Source organism: Alligator sinensis, unplaced genomic scaffold, assembly GCF_000455745.1.
Source record: "Alligator sinensis unplaced genomic scaffold, ASM45574v1 scaffold674_1, whole genome shotgun sequence".
Lineage (NCBI taxonomy): Eukaryota > Metazoa > Chordata > Crocodylia > Alligatoridae > Alligator > Alligator sinensis.
In genome coordinates this window covers 1,744,346-1,770,581 of record NW_005842032.1, presented here as the reverse complement: position 1 = coordinate 1,770,581, position 26,236 = coordinate 1,744,346, and the positions used below count along the sequence as shown (strand labels likewise).

Here is a 26,236-nt window from a genome sequence, read left to right as displayed (position 1 = left end):
AACCACATCTGCATTATTAGTAGAACACACTGTGAAGAACAGTGCTTCGTAGAAAAGTAGCCATTTCCGATTGTTTCTTGTGCTGATAAAAGATAGAGATGAAAGATCCTGACAATGAGCTGTAAGAATTTCTGAAAGCTTGGGGAGGAAAGGTTCAATTTGAACCAGTTAATGTCAATAACACATACATACTTACTTTCTGTGATCACCCAAGGCAAAAGCATTAAAGAATTTGAAAAAAAGAAAAAAAAAGAGTATGACCAAAATAACAACAACTCATAAGCTTTGTATGGGTTTGAATCATCTACATAGCAACAGCACCATGATGAGAAAACATTAATGCTTTTTATATTGGTAATCATCTGCACATGAGCAATTAAGTACTGTACTAATGGACTATGGCCAAGAGCCTGGTACTAATATTAAAACCTGACAGAGATGAATAGGTTTTGAAGCAAAACTAGGCTGACAAAGACATTTTTATGAAGTGCTTTGGCCTATTTGATTTAAACCAATCAGAGGCAGGTTCAGACCAGTCAGACCTACAGCAACAATAACGCATTCATTGGCATTATATGATTCCTGCTATGCTTTAAATAAAAACATCCATTGATTCTATTCAGCAACCTGCACTTTCATTACTACACTCATTAATAAAACAAAAGTAGTCTAACTAATATACAAATAACACTTACTGAAACATGGGCAACCTTGCCTTGATTTAAAATGAAAACATTTACTGGGAACATGAACCATATTACATGAAAAATAAATGGGATGATAATGCATACTAAATCTTTCTTCCTCTTCTACAAAAACAAAGCAGACATCTCAGTGATAAAAGCGAGCCGTCTCAGTCACAGCAAACTGTGTGTAATATTCAGGTGACAGCTTTAGGAGTCTTCATTCCAAGCTGTGGGCTAATGAATCCTTAAATTGGCAGCCATACAATTTAATCCAGACTCATGTCCACAAAATTCTACAGCTACAAGCCCTCATAATTTGCTGTAGGGTATGAAAAATCGGGTTATCCTGAATGCCTGTGGGTTTCAGGTGAGGCCTTGGACTCCACTGCCTGCCCACTCAGATTTTTAGCACCTACTCTGAAAGACAGCTCTCCTGGATGATCAGAAAATACTGCTCTTTCCCCTAGAATCAATTCAAAACTTTCTGAAACTCCACCTAGCAGGTGGCCTGAGACACCGAGTTAGCTTCAAGAAGGTGAGGCAATACCATGTCAATGCTATTTTATTTCACAGTTTACAAATGATATCATTCAAAGGTCATTCAATACAATTTTTTCAATGTTCAAAGCCAGTGTAAATAGCTACAAGTTTCTTTGTGTATGTCTGCATGGCACAATTCAATACCTTGGAGAGGTAATCAAGATAACTCTAAGGCTAGGGACAGATATTACACATAAACTGGTTTAAGTGATCAGAAACCTGTAACAGAACAGATATTCAGTGCACATAAATCAGTTTGAAAATGGCTGAAACTGGTTTGAGATGAACTTGGTTGAATGCAGTATCAGACTTAACTGATTTGGCTCAAACAGGTTAATGCAATGTCTGTCCCAGACCCCTTGCTAGTTTAAGATAAACCAAACTCTCCCAGCATCCTGGCATGCTCTCTGGGCTAGGTGGGGCTTTCTGCTCCACAACAGGAATGGCCCTTCCCCTCTGCTCCATGGCTGGAGCTCTGGCAGAGACTGCAGACAGAGCAGGGTCTGCCTGGCTTCCCTCTGCCCTCCCCCACTCTCCCCCCCAATGCTCAAGCAGGAATCTCCCCCTCCTTCCTTCCCTCCCAACTCCCACAGCACAGACCCCAGACCCACGGACCCCAGGCATGGGGTATGCTAGCTAATGCCGAGTGTGGTTCTGTGTGTGTTTCCAATTTCACTGGGACAGGCAGACAGAACAGTGACTGCTTATGGCATTTTGGAGCTAATCAACAGTTGGTAAGCTGTTTAAGAAGAGTTTGAACTAATGGAGAGAGGCTATTGTTTTGCTGATGAGGTGATAAACAATGGTATCAGCTCCATGCTGGCTTGCTTGCCTGTCAGTTTGCTGCAGACAGTATAAAGAAGCAGGGAGGAAGATTGAAAAGCTCCATAACATCAACAGATGCATACACTGCACCCCCTCCCTTGCCTCAGTGTGCTAGCCTGAGGCTGGGGGCTGGCAACACTCCCGCCCCTGGAACAGCGAGTGGGGAAAAGCCTGGGATGGTGCAGGCAGACCTCCCTAATCAGAGGTCCTGCCAGGGCCTGGCCATGCCCCGTCCTTAGCTCATTGCTGTACTGCTCTAGCACCCCCCAACTTCTAGCCTGAGCCACTGCAGGCATGTGCCTAAATTTCCTCAGTCCACAGCAGTGGTCTCCAACTTAAGTAGGAGATCACCTTTGGCATTTAAAAGCAACCCAAGACCTACCATGAACCATCACCCCACCTCCTCCCCACACCCAGCAGATAAGTCTGTGGGGAGGGGGGGCAGATTGAGGCAGAGGGAGAAAAAATTATTTGGGAGTGCATCTCCCCAGCAGGTAAGTCCCACCCAGATGGGGCCCTACTCAACTTTTCCTGCCTCTGTGGCACTGTCCCTCACCACAGGGGCCTCGATTTAGTCCCCGCCCCTTCCCTCTCCCACGGACTGATCTGGGTGCATGCACATGGGCACTTGGTCTCCCATCCCAGCCTCAGATAGACTCCAAGAGGCTCCAAAATCTACTGCAAGAGGCTCCAAGATCTACCAGTGAATCAAGATCCTCTGGTTGGTGACCACTAATCCAGAGAGAATGTCTTTCCAGTTACAAACCAGTTCAGCCTAGCCAGGTTAGACTAATGTGCAAAGATTGAATCAATTCATGCTCAGGGTTTCTGAATGTCTGCCCCTAACCTAAATGAGCTAGTTTGGGTACCAGAAACAGTATATTTGCATCAGTGCCATAGCAATGAAGTTTGGTGCCTGGGGCAAAGCCTACAGCAACAGCCCCCACTTGCCCTGTACACAGGTCTGGGGGAGCACATGCCCCCCCTCCATGCTTGCTTGAGACTGCACACAGTGGTGGGAGCTGCCCTTCCCCCATCCCTGTGCCCCCCCCCTCCAACAAGCGGTTCATGGCTCTGTCCCATGCCCCGCCCCGACCGGCCAGCACCTGTTGGCGCCCCTTCACTTTGGTGCCTGGGGCAGTCAACCCACTCGCAGCCCCCTTGTTACGGCACTGATTTGCATTAATGCAGCACATCACCTGAGCTAATTCAATGGGGTGAAGAGCATTGTGTTACTGTAACTAAACTGTTTATAGTTTCCAAGTTATCTTGTTTAGAGGTAGCTTGGGTATACATGCATATATGCTATGCCCCCATCCCCACGTTATTTAAGGGAAACTAATCAAATGTAACACAATTCCCCATAATTTCTGGGTTTAGGACAGTACTTCTAGGCTAAACTGACTGTCAGTAGAATGAGACACATCAGGCAATTGTGGCCTCTGTTCCTAGTAAACAGGAAAAAGCTAGTTGACTTCAAATATGGAAAAATATTGAGTGGCCATTCAGCACTTACTTCTTAAGTCAATTTCCAGATTAAGCTTCGCAGTTTACTTTCAAGCTAAAAACATACATGTATTCTGATCTATTCTTGTAGCACAGCATTAGTTTTAGATTCAATGTCACTCAAATTCTTTGGCTATAAATGAGCATTACATTTACAGGTGCTGTACTCAGAATTACCAACGGAAACAAAACACAATTTTATCTTTTTCATGCTTAAAACTTAATATATTCTTCCTGAGGTGGAAACAAAGCAGCCGATATTCTAAATCTCTTCAATGTACCATGAATTATCTGTCAATTGAGTTTTGTTAAAGGAAAGAGATTGAAGTTCATTCTTAAAGGTTAAGATTCAGATTTACTGGTGAAAAAATGTGACAAGATTTCTATTGCAAATGCCATCTTTTTTGCAGAATTTAGAATGCAATTGGAAAATATGGCTTTTCTGGTTTTGGATCTAACTGAAAACTGCAATTATAGGAAACAATTCTGACTCCAGAAATTCAAATCCAAATGATTTAAAATATGAAGGAGTTGGGAGTCATGGTTACAATTAAGGCCAATTCTCCAAGCCTACTTTGCTACTGGATTGGTAGCAAAGCTACACAGTGCCCTGATACTTCTTGGGTTTAAAAGACTTTCTGGGTTGCAGAAACATACTACAGACACTTCAATGGGGTATTTTTAGTGAGAAAACACCTTTTTATAATTTATAGCAGAGACACACAAGGACAGATTTAGATGCAACTTATACTATATCCTCACGTTAAGTGCTCAGAAAAGACGTTAAAATAAATCTCTATCCCTCAAAATAAGAACGTTTATATGGCTTTAAACGTAACATAATAAACAACTAACAAGGAAGAAAGGGGTGTTTGCATTTTGTTCATTCATCTTTTCCATGATAAGAACAGATTCTCATAAAGCCCAATGGGTCTCTATCTCTGCTAAACCAATGCCAACTGACGTTTCAGTACTCATGCTTCTGGGACTTCCTTGTCAAAGAAACAAGACCTCATTGAGTATGGGAAATCCTAGACTGCCAAATTCAATCAGATCAGCTGGCCCAGGCATTGAATCTGTTGAGTTTACAGTTATGGACCCTACTGTCAGCCTGGAATAGCACACAGCCTGATAAGTCAATTACATGTATATAACATTTATTAGGAATGTTTGAAAATAAAAACCAGCCTGATGCAGAGAGCATCTCATCACTTATTTGGAGAAGTCTCTGGAATTCCTTGACTTTTATGGTGGCAGTGAAGCAGCTTCTTCGCTGTGAATCAAGGGTCTTATGCTAGGTACTACTGCTAGAATTTAACGTTAGACATTTCCCCCTATCAAATATGATGCAATTTCTATAAGTGAGGCTATGACATTGGAGGAAATTGAGAAACTTATACTTCATTTAGCTTTGGACAATGCTGTGTTTATGTAAAACCAAATGCCTTCCTGACCCCAACTGGCAACCAGTTTATGCTCTGGAAAATGAGATTAGATTTCTGTATGAGCATAAATGTAGGTGTACACAGAAATTCAAAGGATTTTCTTAACAATACTTTCTTAAATTTTAAAAGATTCCTGCTACAGTGTTTTATTTACTGTATATTAGCATCACAAGCCCAGGAAGCCATTGTCTACTAGAAGTGTGCGAAGCAGGCCATATTTGATTTGGATTTGGCCTGAATCAGGGACAGTGATTCAATTAGTTGATTCAGATCACTGTCACTGATTTGATTAGGCAAAATCTGAACCTGAAGATTCGATGCTGATTTGGAGAATCAGTGATTCAGACACAGACACAGCTTTAAAAGTTTTTTCTACATACCTTGAGGTAGCAGGTGCAGTTTGTGATCCCCGTGATGCTGGGGCAGATGAAACATCCCACAGGAGTGCGCGGGGGGCCCTCCATGTGCTCAGCAGAGAACCTGGACTGGAAGGACTTCCTGTCCACTTCTGGGTCTACCAGGGAGCATGCAGGGGATCCCCCCCATATCCCCCTGGTTCGGCAATCAGCCGCAGAGGGACCCCGGGTGCCCCCCCCAAACCCAGGAAGCACCAGTCACCGATCCGGGAGGACACGGGGGGGTAAGGGGCCCAGCGCGCTCCACAGCAGATCCAGAAGTGGACTGGAAGTACTTCCAGTCCAGGTTTGCTGCCGAGCACATAGAGGTATGTAGAAAAAACATTTAAAGCTGTCTCTATGTCTGAATCGGCAAATCTTTCCAAATCCCTCTGAATTGATTCAGAGGGTTCCAATTTGATTTGGAGAGATTAAAGGGTCCTCTGATTCGATTTAGATTCAGAGATGCAGCCACCGAATCGGGCTGAATCTCCACTGAATCGAATCAGGGACTGAAGCTTTGCACGTCCCTATTGTCTACATGGGAAGAATAAGAAATCAGAAGTTCTAACCAGCAGTAATGGCTGCTGAGAAAGAGAATTGTTTGACAGCAGCTTTAGGGCAGGAAGGAAAGAAGAGACTATTAAGGAATAAGAATGCATCTAATCCTAATGACATTCTACAATGTGGATCACCCCATTATTTTGATCACTACTTGCTTAATTTGTATTCTGGATCATCATGGTGTACAAATATTTGTCTCAATTAGTTGTCTATTATTATTTTTCATTTGCTATATTTTGTTTAGTTTTGGAGTTTCCTTGCTAAAAAAATGGTATGGTAAAATTAAAGTAAAAAACCAAAAGAGAAATCAGATGTTTGTTTTATTTGTTTTGCCTTTGGAGAAACACACTCTGGTTTAAATTACAGTGGATTATAGGACTAAATAGTTGGAGAAATATGCCTTTAAGAGCTCGCCTTCTCTCTCTCTCTCTCTCTCTCTCTCTCTTCCCTCCCCCCCTTTCTCCTTTTCTCTTTCCTAATTCTTTACAAAATAGCTTTGAAGACTCTCCAAATTAATTTTTTCTCTATTAAACGAGCATTTCAGATTTGTTATCTTACCTTTCATAATGTCTGCGAGTACATGTAGCAGCACTTGTGCTTCCAGGGTTACCACCTAATTCATCATAAATATGTTTCCATTGTCGACGGGCTGTTATCTGTAAAAATGGCAATGGAAAATTTAATCTTGCATCTTTACAGATTCTACAGCATTTGAGTTCACAGCAACAAATGCATGTGTGACACTTTCAGAACGGCATGTTCTACAAACAGTATAAAAGCCCCCGCAGAATGTATAGTGTGTCGTTTTTAGAAGATTATATTATATTCATCTGTTTCCTTTATTCTAAAATGGAGTCTTACAACAAGTTAATTATCAAATCGCTAGCAATTCAGTCTTGCAAAAAGAGAATCTCAATCAATATAGGGTCATTAACCATCAGAAGTTATGCAGACAAATCCCATGGTAAATTATGAAAATGAAACTAGAACTAAGCACAAATAATGATTACGTAGTTATTTTAACTGAATTAGAGAAAATGAATCTGCTGCAAAATCCAAATCCACCACAGACTCTAAATCCACAAAAGCAGAGTCTGTAACTCTATATGTTACAAGCTGTTTATTTTTATCCATTTATGTCAGTAAAATATATAGATCAAATGGTAATGAAATCTTAATATGTTCCAGTGTTAATATTTGAGCTATGTATTTTATTGGACCAAGTCGATGAAAATAAACATCTTGTAACGTATTGAGTTGCATGCCATGGTTTTGTTTTTTCATACAGAAATTAGGATTATACAGAATAACAGATGGAAGACCTGGCAAAAGAACTGTTTCTGAATACCAGTTCATTATTTTCTATATTCTACTATATTTAAAACAGGAAGAAAAACAGGAACAAGACAAATATAATTGATCACCCTCTTTTGCATGCAGATCATAAAAAGAGCCAGTAGAAAACTGTGGGGAAAAGTCTGGGACAATTATGGGAGAATTGTGTCCTTTTTCTGTGAAATGCTGTGGATCTTAATATATTCAAACCCAGAGGCTTCTTCAAAGTTACCCACAGAGCTGTCAATGGAGTTCACTAAGCAGCTAAAGGCAGCAATCAGAAGAAAACAAATATCACAACTTGCAATCTAGGGTCTGTAATTTTAATCTAAAGAAGAAGAGATATGGGTAGAATAGTTAAATATTGCTGGTCAAAGGGTGCCTTTTCCTTTACATAAAAGGAAAGCCCTTCCTTTGCAGAAAATATGCTCCTAAAGCAAAAGCGTAGTTGGAGATATGTTATTTGGTAATGCTATAATTTCTGAGGGATTTCTGAAGTTTATCATTAGTCTAGTTCCCCTTAGAAATCACCATTATCTACTTTTTGCTGCAGGTAAATTTAAAATAGCATTTTATCTATCAGTAATTTGAACTTGTAACAATACCAACATATACTTGGAAAAACTACATTTAAATGACATCTTCAAAATCATCCTTTTTTTTAAACACAGGGGACATTTTTGCCCAAGAAACTGACTGCGTTTATTAATTTAATATTTTCTTTTCTTCCTCACCCAAAGCTAACAGGCAAGGGAGCAAATAATTAAGTGACATATTCAATTAAGTGACATATTCTGGATGCCTGGATGATTTAAACAGAAGACACACATTCGTCTCAGGACACAGTTTATTCCTAAATCAATACTATTCAGATTCTTATATCACCTTGTTTATGACCATTGCTGTCTGTTATCACTACTAAACCATAGCTCAATGGTACTGAAGTCACAAGTCAGACTTGACCACTTTAGTCTTCCCACGTGAGCATGAATGTGTTCACAATCTGAGTTGCCCTGGAAAGGCCTGCTCTTGCTACAGTTGATATTAGTGTAAGCTTTGCCACTGGCTTCAATAAGAACAGGATCCACTTGATGAGCAAGCCAGATAAAGATGCTTTGTGCCACTTCAGCATCACAAAATAACCTTCAGGTTAGCTGTCAGCTCTGGGTTCTGGCATACAGAAATCCCTGGACAGCATAGCTGGCCCTTTTCCACTTTGCTCTAGCCTAGGGAAATGTTGTAGATGTATAGGAGAAAAAAGGCATGGAGAGAGAGACTTGCAGTCCGCTAATATGGGCACTATAGTGGCCCCTTGGGGCTGTTGCAGTTAGCTTAAATTAGAGTAGCCCATACAGCTCCAGGGGCATCAGGGATTCAAAGAATGCAAAGATGCAAAAAAAAAAAAAAAAAAAAAAATCTGTGCCCCCTCTTCCTGCCTTGTGTTTTCTGCTAAGTTCATCTCAGCTGCACCACAGAACTGGGGGCCAATGTATAGTGGCTTGGTAAAGAATGCTTAAACTATTTAGAGACAGAAATTAAAACATTAAGGCCATGTCCACACAGGTGTGGATATTTGTTTTCCTGGGGACAAGAAGTGGTGGCACACCTTGTACTGCTGCTACCTGTCCCCAGGGAACGCCTGTGCCATGCGCCCTCTGGCATGTGGCAGGTTACTCTGGGTTGGGTAGGAGAGGCTGGAGCCAGGACTGGGCTGGTCCCAGCAACCTTACCTGGGGTCCTGGGCCCTAGTGGAGTTGCAGCAGCGGTGATCCTGCTGCTTGGAGCCTGGTCTCTGAGCTAGACCAAGGCTCCAGCCAGCCAGGCTCCAGTTTTGGGTGGCGCATGCTGCCTCCATGTGCACTACTGGTTTGTTTTGTTTTGTCTTGTTTTGTTTCTTGGCCTGGGTTTTTTTTAACCCAGGATCTCCCAGAGTCAGAAAATCCCCCACACTGCTACCTTGCAGCATGGAGAACAGCTAAATGTGTGGTATGTGGTGCCGTAGATGTGTTGCACTCATTTGAATGTGGTCTAAGAATCAGCAATTAAAAGGTTACAGTTTCAACAGTGTTTGAATGACTGAAGGACCTAAGTTCCATATTCAAAAGCAATTTATGTGTTTAAGAAATTAAGTCTCATTGAATGAACTCAATGGGCACGTCCAGACGAGCGCGCACATGCCTCTTGCCCCATCTCAAACCTCTTTGAGATGGGGCAAGAGGCACATGTGGGAATGAAAAAATGTTCCCTGCACTGCAAACTTACAGCATGGGGAGAAAATTAGGCGACGGGTCTAAAAAAAATGGAGTTTAAAAAAGTGGGGCAGGGCTGTAGTTGGCCCCTTGCCCTAGTGCTGAAGAATTCCCTGCCCTGCCTGGCCCCATCCCCCACCTGTCCCCCAACCCACTCAAGCCCTGCCCTGCCTGGCCCCACCCATGCCTGCCCCCCCAAGGCCCCCAATCCCTGCCCTGCTTGGCCCCATTCCCACCTCTCCCTCTGAGGCCCCCGATCCCTTCCTTAGATGGGGCATGTGGGTCTTGAAGGGGGGTGGTAGCCTCTGCGGGGGCCATTTGGCCCCTATTGGGGGGCCGTAGCCCCTGTGGGAGGGCAGCAAAATATATATTCATGTATTCATGAATTCATGAAACATGTATTTAGAGTTCACTTTATTATTATGATAGAGACACTGGTAGGCTTCCACACTGCTTTAACACTGTAGATATGTCAATAAAACATTGCCCAACTGATTGCTCTCTCTCTCTCTTTATAGTGGTCTTTTGTTTTAATTGTGGATGAACATGGATTTTGGGGTATTTTACAGAGTGACTTTGGGATTCTTTTTTTTATCAGGGATTTTTCAGTTTTCCAATAGGGAACACCAGAATTCCTGCTAGGGAGGCTGGTGGCAGAACCCTGCTTGCTCAGAGCTGGTACCTTGGACCCAGCTGGCTGTGGCTGACCTCCTGGACAAATGGGGCCAGGAGGACATGTTTTGATAGTTCAAAGCAGGCCACCACACTGGGAACATCTTCCGGATGATAGCTTCCCAGATGGCCGGGCAGGGGGCACACATGGCAGTAGTGCTGCACAAAGCCCACCTCTGCAGCCACAGCCCACTGGCAGCTGGCCCAGAAGGGCAGATGCTTCTACTGGCTCTGCAGTCCCCATCTGGGTCTGGCAGGTGCACAGGTCACAGCCAGAAGCTCCTGAGAGCAGGTAGCCCTGAGCTTTTGTACTGATGGGGCCAGGACAGGGCAGCTTTTTATACTGGTGGGGACAGCACAGGTGCTGGCCCCGGGCTCTAGCTCCCCCTAGCTGAAGATCTGGGAGGAGCCAGGCAGGTTTATTTTGCCCCAAGTGGCACAATTTGCTCCATAACAAAGTGCATGTCCAAGCACAAGCACTGAGGCAAAAAGCCCCGGCTCAAATTTGCACCACTTCTATTTGAGCTGTTGCAAGCACACATGTTTGCATGTGTGGACATGCCCAATGGAGTTTAGGCTCCAGAGTCTCACAGACACTTTTGAAATTTAACCTTAAAATTGAAATCTTTTACAATATTTTTCTGTTTCATCTACATTATTAAAAATAGCATAGCCTGCTGAAGCCTAGATGGGCCCACTGTAATACACTGTTTCGGACATGCCTGTTTTTGTATTCAGTGGCATGCAAGGTAGTGCTGTAGCTGTTATTACATCTAGCTGCCTCTGATTCCTTAGACCAGATAACCAGGTACCCATTGACTGGGGGTGGCCTTTGACCTCAGTCTTGAGAAAGGCATGAATTCATGCTTTTGGGGCCATAGTGAGTTGCCTATACCATTCTAACACTGCACCCACACAAAAATAATATGGTTTACATAAAAAGTCAACTAAATGATATATCTCTAAATTAAGTTTAGTCTTCCATAAATGGTCAGAGTTCCACTGATATCAGTGGAGTTGTACCCTCTTATATTACAGTTAAACTTGACATTCTCTTTAAGTTTGTATAGCTATTTGAACATAATATAGTGGTAAGCTCCCCTGGCTCTTGAAAGTTTAGATTTTTATACCTAACAAACTTTAAAATGTCAAAAGAATAAATGACATAATAATATCCTTAAACTCACTGAACAAGATACTATATTGTAGAAATCTTTAAAATAGCCACTACTATTATTCAGGATAAGGTCATATTCAAATTTAACATTCATATTGGTCAGATCAAACATCAAAACTTCCTTTCTTCCCTGAAGTCTAACTTCTGCCTCCCTCTAGTGATGAACGTCCTTACATAGCATGGGAAAGGACCCTGCTTAGCAATGTTTTTTTCCATGATAATTGTCCAGCTACAATATTCCCTGCATAGTGATTAGCAGAGATCCTGGTTTTCTCTGATAAAAAAAATCCCCAATTTTGGGATACAAAAAAAGTAATCCCAAATCCACATTTTTCCATGATTAAAATTAAACATAACTTTATATATCTATATAGTGGTGTTTCATTTTAATCATGGAAAATATGAATTTTGGTTTTATTCCAAAATTGGGGATTTTTTTTAAAATCAGAGAAAACCAGGATCCCTGGTGATTAGCAAACCCCTATCTCAACACTGAGAAAATTTCAAATGGGCTCTTGATTAATGGCATGACAATATAGGGACTTCAGGGAATTTCAGGGGTAGTAAGCAAAGGTTGGATGTGCAGCAGAGGTGCCAAATATGTGGGGGCCCGAGGGCCCTGACCCCAACTCAGGAAGAGGGTTGTCACCTGAGATGTACAAAACTTTCTACATGTCCATCATCTTAGGCCCTCCCTGGCAAAAAGAAAAGTCAGCACCTATGATGTGCATTAGTTAACAGTGCATGAAACTTTCTTGTGGAAGCTCTCATCTAGAAGCAAAATGGCCTTAAGTTTTGATGGGGATTAAGCTACAGTGAGCTCAAGGCATTTTGGCTTTGAATGAGAGCCCCCACAAGGGGAAGGTTCAGGGGCCTTAACAAGTGCATCCATTTGACATGCCCCAATTCTGAATGCTTCAGAGACTGATGTTGACCTACTGGTTAAAATCTCTTCTCTGTTTTTTGTTCTAGCTTCCATTCACATTCTCGATAAACCTTACACCTGAGGCCAGAAGTCTTGGAGTACCAAAATTGCTACTCATCTTCAATGGTGCAAGTATTGACCTATAAGTAGGGACCTACCTAATTTACAGCTGCTACCCACCGATTCTGTGGGCAGAACACGGGGCCCAGAAGTAATTTCATAGGTGGAGTGCAATGCCTCCCCTCCCATGCCTCTGACTGGCTGAGAGGCCCCAGTGGTCCCATTCCTCACCACTGATTGGCTGCGAGGACTGTCTGACATGCAGCCCCACCCCTTGCTGCTGATTGCTGGAGAGAACTGCTGATTGGTAGAGAGGGGTGTGGCCACATGACAAGCAGCCCTCACAGCCAATCAGCAGCAAGAGGTGGGGGGTGGCAGGCAGCTATCTTGCCAGCAGCCCTTTGAACAGCCACCCCTTCCTCTTACCTTCCCCACCCAGGTAGGCTGCCGCAGCACCCTGAGGATTGCTGTTCTCTCTGGGGAGCCAGAATTTTATTTTCTGTAATTTTTTTTTCCTGTGGATTTCATGGGCATTGCCCAGATTTTGCAGGCAATGTCCGATTTTATGGAATCCACAAAATCACATATTTGGTAATCCACATCTATAAGGCCCTAAACTGCCTGGGCCTGATGTACCAGGGGCCACCTTCTTCCTTATTCCCCATCATGATCCCTATAGTCAGCCAAGTGCAACCTCCTGCAAGTAGCATCAATGAGCCAAGTCTGCTGGAAAAATGCATGGGAGGTCATTCTTAGAAGTCACTCCTAAGATTTGGAACTTCACCCACTCTTCAGGCTTGCTCAGAACCCAAGCCTAGACATCTTTTAGAAGCTATATGCCCTTCTTATCTGTGCAGAAATTTAACAAACAAAGCTAGGTTCAGCACAAGAAGAATGGCAAGAGAACAATGTGGCTCTACAGTAAGTTTCTAAGATGTGCCAAATGCAAAAGAAAATCATACAGGTAATGGAAAAATGGGCAAGTCACCAAAGAAGCCAACCAGGAAATAGCAAGAACTTGCAGGGACAAAACCAGGAAGACAGAGATAAAGAATGAGCTGCACCTGACAAGGGAGGTCAAAGACAACAAGAAGAGGTTCTATAAGTATTTTAGCCAGAAAAAAAAGACTAAGGAAGCTGTGGGTCCACTGCTAAATAGCCAGAGGGAACTCTTAACAGACAATGTAAAGAAGGAGGAGCTACTCAACACCTACTTTGGCTCAGTCTTCATAAAAAAAATTAAGTTGCAGCCACATACCTAATAAGGATTATTTGGATAAGGAAAGGGACAAGCTGAGGGATGAGTTAACAAAAGAGACAGTAGACAGTCAGAGAACTTCTGATAGGTCTAAATGAATTCAAGTCAGAAAGGCCTGATGAACTTCATCCTAAGGTACCGAAGGAACTGACAAAGGAGATTGTGGAGCCCTTGGCAATGATATTCATGAAGTCATGGGAGACTGGTGAGGTACCAGAAGACTGGGAAAGGGCCAATGTAGTGTAACTCTTTAAAAAAGGCAAACAGGAGGATCTGGGGAGCTACAAACCAGTACCTGGGGAACCTCCATACCTGGGAAGTTACTGGAGCATAACTTAAGGAAATCCATCTGCAAGCATCCGGAGAAGGAAAGGCTGATCACAAGCAGTCAGCTTGGAATTATTACAACCAATTCATGCCAAACAAACTTAATCTTTTTCTTTAACTGAGCAACTACTTGGATGGATGAAGGGAAATCTGGAAGTCTGTGGATATAGTGCATCTGGACTTCAGCAAGGCTTTGACAAGGTCCCACATGACCTTCTCAGAAACAAATTGGAGAAATGTGGGCTGGACAAAACTACTATAAGGTAGATAGACAACTGGCTCAACAACTCCAAGCAAAGGCGATCCATGGATCCATGACAGAATAGCAGGAGGTTTTGAGTGGAGTCCCACAGGATTCTGTCCTGAGCCTAGTGCTGTTTAACATGCTTATTAATTATATGAATGTTGGCATAGAAAGCATCTTGAATGATTTTACAGGCAATGTGAAACTGGGAAGGATTTTGGACATGTTGGAGGGTGGGAATGCAATTCAGAAGGCCATCAACAAATTGGAAAGCTGGGCTAAAGCTAATAGGATAAAGTTTAATACAAACAAATGCAAGGTGCTACCCCTCAGGAACTTAAATAAAAAATACAAATACAAAATGGGTGATGTTTGCCTGGATGGCAGTGCTATGGAGAAGGTTCTGGGAGTCTTGGTAGATCAGAGATTCAATATAAGCCTGTAATGTGATACAGTTGCACAAAAAAAGTGAAAGCGGTTTTGGGTTACATAATCGATAGAAGAATTAAGTACAAGACACAGGAGGTGAAGATGCCTCTCCATTCAGCACTGGTTAACCCTCATCTAGAGTGTTGGCTAGGCCTCATCTAGTGTTTGCAGTTTTGGGCTTCACATTTTAAAAAGGATGTGGAAAAGTTAGAGAGGGTTCAGGAAAAACTTTTTCACTGTTAAAACAGTGAGGCAGTGGAATAAATTGCCTAGGGAAGTTATGGACTGTATCACTGAAGGTGTTCAAGAAGAGACTGGGCAGCCATTGGTCATGACTGAACATAGCTATGCCTATATTCTGCTATGGGTATTTCCCATGCTTCTGGGTTTTGCTGCTTGGGGCTGGGAGGGAATTCCCTTCCCCCTTTCCCTATTGCGACATGTATCTGGGTTTTTTTAAAGACTTTCTCAGAGGCACTGGCTGCAGCCATGGCTGGGGATTTTGGCTAGGATGTGCCAGCACTTCTTTTGGGAGGTTCCTGACTAGAGGGTCTTGCCTCCCCACTCAGGGTCAGACTGACTGCCATATTTGCGGTCAAAAAGGAATTTTACTATGTGGAAAAATCAGACTGGTATGGACTGTAGGGGTTTTTGCCTTCCTCTGTAGTGAGGGGGGACATGGCCTTCTTCCTGGGATATCCTGAGCATATATTAACAAGATTTAGAGCAGCAGGATGCTGCCTGCCATGGTCCCCCTGCTATTCCTGTGGCAGATTAGGGTATGTCTTGTGCCAGGGTTGTGTCAGGGTTGACATTAGTTTTGCTAAGAGGTTAGAGAATGGATTTGTCTAGGGTGATTTCAATAGGAAAGATTCTGGGGGTTGCACTAGATGACCTATGGAGTCCCTTCTAGCTCTGCTTCTCTATGATTCTGTAATTCTATGATTGTTTATGGGGGTTCTATTTTATCTTGATACTGTAGTTGCCTTTATGTTTTGTTCTCTTGTTCATTTTCCTATTTTATAAGATATTTTCTTCCCTTATTGTACCTGTCCTGAGCCTTTGTTGGGGAGGGCACCATATTAATCAATCAATCAATCAATTGCTTCCATCTCCAATGCTATATTTAATTTAAAAGTGCTCTTCTCTTCTGCAAACTCCCTACATGTTTCCTCCATTCTACCACTCTGAGCTCACATTCACTTTCCCTATTTGAATTAAAAAATTAATTTCCAAAATATAGCATGCACATATGCATGTGCACTTATGAGCATTCCTGAGACTCCTGCATAAAAGCTTGATATAGGCAGACTGGATTGCACATACACAAAGGGATAATGTACATACAAACACTTTACTTAGGTTACAGCACCAGGCAGAAGTGTATATGCACTTGGAAAAATATAGTCCATCGCCATGAGTCATAGAAGGCAGCAAATTATGAATGTTCTGCTTAGAAGAAGGTCAAGACATTATCCTACCAACTTCCGTACAACACATTGTGAAGGTTGCAGAGTGCAAGGAATGACTGAAAGGGGCTACTGAGCCCCTTGCTATGCAGTGGCCTGCAGGATTAACCCATATTATGAGACAGTTTTAAGCATCCAAAATTTCTGTGGTGCTCCAGGCCTCTGGTAAAGGTTAAAATATTTTAAGAAATCCTGTAACCTGGACTTTCTCTCATTTTCCAGCAGACCTACTCCTAGCAACCTAGCACAAGCCATACATTTTGTCTGAAATGTACTAAACATTATTTTTCCTGCTGCTGGCATTTCAGGAACTCCAGCTTTTCAGAACTCCCTAACATCGCTCCTGGAAAAAATAATTTAAAATGAAGTCAATGACTGGTCTATCCATGAATATGAAGTAAACATTTAATCAAGTAATTATGAGAACAATGTCAGACAGTGACCAATCACACCAATGCCTTAGGCTGGCAACAAAAAAGCAATGACATTACATAAAAGGAAAGGAACATTTTTAGAACAGCTTTTAATTGACAAAGTGATGCTTCTGTTTTAAAAGAATTTAAAAGGCCTTTTGCATAATAATCCCCATTGGCAACTCATTCACTCACAAAATAGGACACAAAACAACTAATATGCTCAGCATGGAGATAAGTCAATAGGACATGCTGAAGTCAGGGGTTTTGAATAGCACTGCTCTCTTGGCTTCAGGTGCCTTAAGTCTCTTTAGCAATATTAGGAGCAACCTTTAGCAATATTAGGAGGAACCTGCCTCAGTTTGAATACTCATCCCTGGGCCAGCCTATGCCTTTTGTTTTGAACACTGAGCATGGATCAATACTTTCCTTCAAAATATGGCCAGAAGAGAAAGTGTTGCCACTGCTCCCCATTTATCTAATATCCTTGCTGGCAGTTCTTACTCAGGCTGTAGGAGAACTAGATTCAAACCCCTCTTTTTCCTGGTGGGATTTAAAACCAAAACTGCCACAAGAATGTCCTAACTACCAAACTATACGCTATTCTGATGTGTGTATCTGTGTATTAACACCTGTTAACACTGTTCCACTATGTACCAAAGAGCCTTTAACTAGAAAATAGCCTACAGCTTGGTGGTTATGATACTCTCCTAGGAGATTGGATATGTGAGTTTCAGTTCCCTCAGGCATGCCTGGGAACACAGCCCAGGTCTCCCACATCCTCTTATTACATAAAAGGAGACACGCCTGTTTATCTCTACTCCCATATTTCATATAGAGATTGATCTGTTAGATAGGCTTTGAATATACCTACTTGACTGAGCCCTTCAAGTGATGTGAGCATAGTAGGTGCATCTACACATGTGCTTTACTGTGGAGTTGACTAATTAGCTCCACAGTAAAGCATCACCATCTACATGTACACTGGTATTAGGTGAAAAATTAGGTAGAAAATTAATTAACTCTGTTGTAAGATAGTATTGTCAGGGACAGTACTAGCTTAAGGTGGAGTACTTAGCTCCACCAAAACACACGTGAAGACAGTGACGGGGGCTGGATGGGGCATGAAGGTGCCAAAGTGCGGGGGTTGTCTGCCACCTAGCCCTGCACTTTAACACTCCTGTGCCCCAGCCAGCCCCTCTGTTGCCCAATGCTGCCCCCCAGAGCCCAGGGCTGACCCTCATGTCCCCTGGCAGCCCAGGGCTGCTCCACCCTGGCTCAAAGTGCTGCCATCCTGGGCACACATGTAGACACTGCATCCAGAAGCAGCCAACTGGCATGAGCAGCCTCACTGCACATCTATAGGCACGCCTTTCAATACTGAGGCATTTCTGGGTGTTTAGGTACCTGACAAATTTTAATATTGACAACTGAGATACCTACAAATTTTGTGCGTCTCCAGTTTAATGTAGCAGCTGACGGGGGGGGGGGGGGGGGTGGTTCCAGATTGCAATTTTGGATTCAGGAAACTAAAGTAGGAGTTAAGGGTCACTTAAGTCTTTTTGTAGCTCTCACTTTTAGGACCCTAAGTTTCCACAGCTTTCAATAAGTCAAAGACTTCTAAATATTTAAGTTACTTCTGAAAATGAGACTTGGATACTTCAGAAATTCTGCCACTTTACTTTCTACAAATCTGAATATAGGTCCCTCCAGCCCCACCATGTCCTGTGCACATATGCTGAAGTGTTGGTTTAGTGCTGACTCAAATGGAAAGATGCCACTTACTCTGTCACTAAATGCCACTCCTTCAACACTTCAATTTTCTTGGGTTGTCTCTCATGTAAGAACTTCCCTATCATGACCCTCAGGAAGATTGACAAGATCACAGCCTGAGGTAACAGAGCTGCAGAGAGGCATTTAACTCTTTAATTAGACACTGACACTGCTTTACCTTTCACTCACAGGCATTATGACGCTTTAATTAATGTTTGTTTTTTGCTCTAAGATTCTCAGGCAGGAGTGCTATGGAAAGTGTTCTGTTATTATTATTGTTATGATTGATTTCAGAAAGCAATTTAAATCTTTGTCTGTGTGTAACAGAGCCCATTGGTTTCCAAGAGATGGCTCCAATTTCTGAAAAACTAGGCAAACTTTTGTTGGATTTGTTATTAAGCTTGCACTGTGGTCACTAAGATCCTACCAGCCACAAGTTGATTGAGAGTAGGTTCAGGCTAGACATCAGGAGGGACTACTTCACAGTCAGGGTGGCTAGGATCTGGAACCAGCTTCCAAGGGAAGTGGTGCTCGCTCCCACCCTGGGGGTCTTCAAAAGGCAGCTAGATAATCACCTAGCCGGGGTCATTTGATCACAGCATTCATTTCTGCCCATGGCAGGGGGTTGGACTTGATGATCTGCTCAGGTCCCTTCCAACCCTAACAACTATGAAACTATGAATCACCAATTTGGACATAGACACAGTTTTAAATGTTATTTTCTACATACCTCAAGGTACCAATGTGGCTTGTGAACACTGCAATGCTGGGATGGATGGAGCATCCCACAGGAGTGCAGGGGGGGCCTTCCACATGCTTGGCAGCAAAGCCAGAAGTGGACCAGAAGAACTTCCGGTCCACTTCTGGGTCTGCCACGGAGTGTGCAGGGGGGCTCCCCCACACCTCCCTGGCTCAGCAACTGGCCATGGGGGGACCCTGGGTGCCTCCCCAGACCCGGGAGGCACCAGTTGCTGAGCCAAAGGGTGCAGGGGGGCTTCCCAGCACGCTCCCTGGCAGACCTGGAAATGGACCAGAAGTGCTTCTGGTTCAGTCCCGGGTTGGTTGCCGAGCACACTGGGGAGCCCCCTGCACTCTTGTGGGATGCTTCATGTGCCCCAGCATTGCAGCATTCATGAGCTGCCTGCTACCTAGAGGTATGTAGAAAAAACATTTAAAGCTGTGTCTATGTCCAAATCTCCGAATTGATTTGGAGGGTTCCGATTCAATTCAGAGATATTAAAGGGTCTCCTGATTTGATTTGGATTCGGAGATTCGGTCACCAAATCGGGCCAAATCTCCGTCTAATCGACTCAGGGACCGAAGCTTTGCACAGCCTTAATCCTCACCTCTTCTAGACCAAATTCAACTGTGCTGTATGGAATTGCAACTCCCATGAACCTTAAAAGGAGTTAAATCAGGCCTGTTGATTTCAATGGAACTTACTCCAAAATTAAAATCTGATCCCCCAAATTTACACCAAACTGGGGTAAGGTATATTTATTTTGTAGATCCAGTGAAGATCAATTGTTAACTTTCATGATTATACCTCTTGTCTGGCCAATGGACACTATCATTTACTTTATCATTGAATAAATCCAATTAGCACATTTCTTTGGGAGGTGACAAAAGCCTCAATTCTCAGAAGACGTTTCTCCACTAACAAGAAGAGATTTGAGTCATGGATTTCCTGACACTAACTTGCACTGAACCCTAATACTCTTTATACCTTTCTCCTCAGCTCCCGTTTTCTTTTACTGTCTTCTACTACTGCTGGTAAACCCACTATCTTACCTCCCACCCAGGCTCACAACCTTAAGCTCCCAGTCAACTCTTCCCTTCCTCTCTATTCAGTTAGGATTTCCTCAAATCCTCCTAGTTTGCCCTCTTTAACATCTCTAAATCCATCCTTTTCTCTGTCATGCTGGCACTAAACCCAGGCTTGTCCCTTGCTTCTCTACTGCAAACTCCTCCTTTTTGTTCTCCCTGCTTTATCCTCATTATCTTCAACTATACCCAAAACACTGCTGTAAAAAGTATCTGCCTCCCTAAGCTTTCTGAACATGTCACTCTCCTATGCAAATTCTTTCACTGCCTTCTCTTCTGCTCTGGATCAAGTTTATGCACTTTACAACTCAATGCAATCACACTTAGCTCATAATTACTGCAGAAAGTATTGCTCTAGCAGGTCCTTGTGCATTTATGCACACACACATGCATGTCCTTGCATATAGGAATACAAATATGTTGCATATTAAGGCATATAAATCTTAGGAGCCAAATCAAATCATAAAAGCCAAATAATACATCTTTGTTGTGAATGCTAGATCTCTGATTACACCAAATCTCTGCCACACCCTCTGTAATAAAGCCACATTATTAATTTATAGGACAATATGCTTTACTCTGTGGAAAGAAATAATAGCTATTATTGTTATTCAAATGATATTTTGTTTCTTGATTTTGTGTTCTTGTCATTTCTCTGCAGCACAGCTACATCCCAGAGTACTTTGTAAACAAAGCAAAAATAATTTATTTCATCCAACTGCAGCAGGAACTGAGCAACTTAATCTGATCATTGTGTGCAAAAAAAATATTTCCAATGACGACATCTTATGTCAATTGGTTTTTATTACAGATGTCATCTCCATGTGCCATACTAATGCAGTTCTTTCTTCTCATTTCAAGATTTTAATCTATCTTTGTGGCTCTAATATTTTATTGGTTCAAAATACATGCTGTAAAATCCACGGCCATCAAATTTTCCTGTGAGCTAAAAATAAACTTCTCTTGTCAGATATGGTTAGCTGATAAAAAGTGTCAGAGACTTTTCTGAATTACTTTGATAACTTCCTGTTTATGTGGTACTGACCCTTGTCTAATAAGGATCTTTAACACTTGGAATAAGAGAATATACTGCAACATACTATTCTTTAATGGACAATATTGATTACTTTTGAAAGCCTTTAATACATTTCCCATATTAGACATGAACAGATGTCAGGGATGTTGCCAAGTGACATTTCTTTTATGCGATCTTGGCTTGTTGTACAATAATAGCCCTTTCTCAACATGGGAAAAAATTACAGACCCAACTAATTTCCTTGACAGGGAAGAGTTACATATGTTTTCCACTTGTTTTTTTACGATAAGTTTACAATTTTGCCAAACCTGGAACTAATTGGGACCATTTCCAAAAATGGCCCAATAAACCCACAATGTGTACAGCTATTCTAAAATGCAGTAAATGTTTGGTTTTACATTTTTTCTAACAGGAGAAAGTTAGATTGCACAATTATTTCATTTAAGTTACTTAAACACTTACTGTTTCATATCCTCCCAGTTTTTGAGCAGCTTGAAACATAGTCCAAAGGTTAACTGTTAGAGGGACAATAAGTATTTAGATAAGCATTGCATTAACCAATATATTTCAAAGAAATGTAAATTAAACAGTTTTTTAAATAAAAGAAAATATAAAAAATGTTCACAACCCTTGAAAAAGCTCTTGTGAAACAACTTTCAAAAAGATATATACATAATCTGAAGAGTAAATATTACCTAGGACAATATATATATATATATATATAAACACTACGTGAAAGGGAACCCATTTAGATTAATCTAAGGAATTAAAAAATACCTTTTTATTTAGAGTTATTGTGCTCTTTCCACTTTTCTTATAAGAAATAAAGCTGTGCTTTGCTTGCTTCTATAATGGTGATAGTAATAACTAGTATAGAAGCCATTGGAAAGAATGCTCTTATTTTTTTAAAAAAAACTTATTTTGTTAACAGAAAGCAAGCACTGAAGCATGACTCATGTAGAATGGCCACAATGAAGATACAATATCATATATTTATTGCAGCCCATGTAATAACTAGTCTCTATAATCAATGAAGTCAGCCAAGTTCTAACTGGCCCTGTCTGAAGGCACCAATGCTGGGGGATGAGTGTATAGGTAACATATTTGTCCCAATGCATCAGAATTGCCATATACCATATAGCCAAAATTTGATTGTAGGGAAGGACAATGGTGGAGAGACTGAATAATTGCAATGGTAGGATTGTCATTATTCTTTTTGTTTTCCAGTGGGCAGCCACACCCTGCTCAGGATGTGTTATAAAAGCACTGGCAAGGTTATCTGGAGGGGGAACACAAGCAAGACTTTTAACAAAATTTCATAAGAGCCACTGATTTTCCTTTTTGCGTAATGACTCACTCCACACCTTCTGCCTGCTACCCAAAAGGGCCATAATTTGTTGTCTTTGCTCTTTATTTATAGAAAAATAATTGATGGCAACACTATACTAAAGGCCTACACAGTATATCACCAACAAACGGTGACTCTCAGTGGGCATACTACAAATATTTCAAGCTGGAATCAGCAATAATGCTGCAGATCAGAGAGGACATAATTTATTCCCCCACCAGGGAATTCTGTGTTGTAGTATATACACTGGTTCTTCCCACTAATGGTATTTATATTGGCAATGTTTACACATATCATGCTGGACAAATATAGAATCCAGTCCTGCAAACACTTTTACTCCTCTGAGCAAATTTAATTTTGTACTTCACCATTTGCACAATTGGAGTCACCTACTATAATGAATATAAAGCAAACTTAAATATATATTTTAGTTAAATGTTATGGGATGATTTTTCCCCGGATTGAGCGTTTTGGAAACAGTGTCTTTTCTTATCTTTTGAGCCTACAGTGCCTCCTTGTTTGGAGAAGGCAGAATAAAATGAAAATAAAAAGGCTGTCTTCAACACAAAACATGCTGAAAGCCTCATTGAACCTTGTACCATTTCAAAACTATCAAGAGCTTTGCTTAGGCCTTGATTTAATCTGAATCAATGCATAATGCAACAAAGCTGTTCATAGTACATTAATTTTACTTCCATTTCAAGCAGCCGGTTTTCAGACAAACACTGTAATCATTTGGAGTTATATAAGTTTATAATGGCTGCTAGAGGCCTGTTGCAATCAGTGCCAATTGCTATTAGGTATGTAAATTGTTATGTAAAACATACAGGTTTGACATTCTTCATCAAAATAACACATGGTTTTAATCTGAGAGATAAGTTAGAGTAAATAATATTTCAAACCATGAGTTCTCCCTTTACATAATTTAAATATCATTCAACCTATACACAAGAAAAAAAAAACATTTACAGCTTTTGCTGTAAACTCTGACAGAGCTCCCCTTACTTTGCAATATTTATGTAAAATTTAGTTACATCCACATCCTCTTCACCTACAACTGCTTTACAAATTGTGGCACTAAAAACTATATTTGCCAAAGTAATTCTAAACATTGTATTCTGGGTTAAACAGATACCGTCTATTTTTACATTCTCTGAAGTCAGTAATTTATTAACTATAAACACATGTTTAGACTTAAAAATATGATCCCTTTTGTGCCTTTCTTGACCACCTTTAAATGTCTTCCTTTAATATTTGTCCTTTCACAAGAAACATCTGGCCACAATAAAGCTACATCATATTATTAACTCAGAAGAAAGGCACTACAGACACTGCAGATTTACAAAAAAGAAAACTAGAGAGAGTTTTCAACTAGCCTATTTCTAGTCATAATCAGTGGATTTAAACCTATAAATATCCAGAAGCAACTACCCAGAAGGAAGAGATGCAAATCTAGGCATAAGAGACAGTAACATGCCTTGACTGGAAAATGTGTGGATATAAACTCAGTCACAAAACCATAAGGTTTTAAAATAGTCTCAGTGTGTGAATGCTTTCTACAAAGAAGCCAAACAGTTCTAAAATGTCAACAAAAAGTGGGAAAAATTATACTTACTCTGTTTAAAACCTAAATAGGGTATCCGTTCAATTGGTGTTTTCCTTTCTTTCATGTATTTATAAAGTGCCACAAGGAAAGCTTGCTCATCAGCTTTGCATTCTTCACCTACAGCAACCTTTGATTTATCTTCACTTGAACATTTTTTACAGTTGCTGTTGTTATTCTTGGGTTTGGGAAAAGCTGACCTGGCCTCACATTTTACCTGTTAAGTAAAAAGATTTCATGTCAAATCTGGATAATTGGCTAACCTTTCATTTTAATTCAAGAGATAAACACTGTATTAAATATGAAGGCCAAACCATGCAACTACACTTAAGGAGAAACAAAGAGAGCTATTTATAGGACTCATATCTTGTTCTGAATCTGAGTCATAAAATTTTTAAGTAGCCACATCTTTAAACTGTTATAACTGTAATGTTCTCCAGATCTGTATTTTTATGACTATCTATTGCTGCGTACAGGCAGCTTTCATCCCTCACATACACTCGTTAATAGGATGTCTAATAATAGGGCTGTGCGAAGCTTTGGTAGCTGATTTGATTTGGAGGAGATTCGGCCCGATTCAGGGAACGAATCTCCAAATCCAAAGCGAATTGGGAGACCAATTAAAAGCTCCAAATTGATTTAAAATGTCCGAATCAATTCAGAAAAGCTTCAGAAAAGCTTCAGCCATAGATTAAACAGGGAGCTGACAGCTGCCTCCAGCTGGTAAGTCTGCTGGGGTTGGGGGAAGAGGGAGGGAAGAGCCATGGGGGCGACAGGTATTGGAGCTGTGGCTGGGGCAAGCTGCCCAGCCAGGCCAGGGGGCACATTACTCTGGAAGGGGGGCAGGGGGGAGTGCAGGATGTGGGCATGTCAGTGCTGGGAGCAGGGGCTCTGCCCTGTTGCCACTTGCCCAGCTGGGGAGGGCGGGGGCGGGATGTGAGTGCAGCTCACTCCAGGCAGAAAGGGACAAGTGGCAGCAGGGCAGAGCCCCTGCTCCCAGTGCTGGCGCACCCACATCCCATACGCGCCCCCTGTGCTGGCTGGCAAGTGGCAGCAGGGGAGAGCCCCCCACTCCCAGCGCTGATGCGGGTGCAGTAGCACTGGGAGCAGGGGCTATGCCATGCTGCCACCCAGAGTAAGCCGTGCCTTCATCGCATCCCCCGCCACGCCAGCTGGGCAAGAGGCAGCAGGGCATAGCCCCCATGGCTCCCCCCCCGGGGCAGAGGCACAGCCAGAGGGGTCACGGGAGAAGCCCCCATGGCTGCCCTGCTTGGCTCCATCCCCCACCTGGCCCAGCCTCCCAACACTAAAAAAAAAAAAAAAGCCCTGCACTCACTGGCTCTGGCTGCAGGGATCAGGGCCTCTGAGGGCTTGTGGCAGAGTCCCCCCAAGCAGCATGGGGCAGTGGGGGGCAGTGGGGATCACCCCCCTCACCGCCTGGCACCTGTGTGGCACCTGCCGCATGGCTTGGCAGGGTGCCACACGCTGTCTGGGAGCTGGGGCAGCTCCACCTGTCACCCAGAGCCTGGCACCCCTCAGCCCCAGTGGCCCCAATAAAAAAGGGAAAGATTGGAACCATGATAGTTCTCTTCAGCATTCAAAATAATAGAAACTAAGAGATCTAACCTTACAGTCCTTCTGTAGATAGCCCCATTCCCCCATTGAGTCAAATTAAATTTCAAACCTTTGGTAGTTCATGTATAAAAATAATAAGCATAGAAGAATATTAAAAACTGCTTTTAAAAGCTGTCCAACCATGTTATTTTATAATGTGTGCTCAATACATTTCCAGTGAACACTAGCAATAAAAAGTACTCAGTCTAGAGGAGGGTCAGATGGTTACATGATATATTTTGGGTGTACACTGTTCTCTCAACACTGGTATGTACTAGAAGAGTCTTTCCAATGGTTTCACAACCAAACTGGAAAAATTCTGCATGCTAAAAAAGGGGAGGAAAGACTCTTATAGTTCACAATATTTTATTTCAATGTCTATAGGGAAAACAATGGGCCAGTAGAACAAATGCTGGACTAGGAACCAAGAACTCTTGAGGTTTAATCATTGTGCCTAGCAGTGACTCATTCTATACCCCTGACTGTGGTTACTCAGTTTTCCCACCTGTGAAATGGGCG

General features: G+C 42.0%; 1 protein-coding gene across 4 annotated transcripts in view; it reads right to left on the bottom strand.

Moving 5' to 3' along the window:
* Positions 1-26,236, bottom strand: part of ARID5B (AT-rich interaction domain 5B) — a 170,798-nt gene that overhangs the window by 20,606 nt on the left and 123,956 nt on the right. For all 4 annotated transcript variants that reach the window (XM_025202628.1, XM_006022361.3, XM_006022362.3 and 1 more), the window contains 3 exons: positions 24,116-24,320; positions 21,615-21,667; positions 6,520-6,617 (listed from right to left, as the gene is read on the bottom strand). In XM_025202628.1, the coding sequence (XP_025058413.1) occupies positions 6,520-6,617; positions 21,615-21,667; positions 24,116-24,320 (356 nt within the window). The remainder of the gene's footprint in view (positions 1-6,519; positions 6,618-21,614; positions 21,668-24,115; positions 24,321-26,236) is intronic.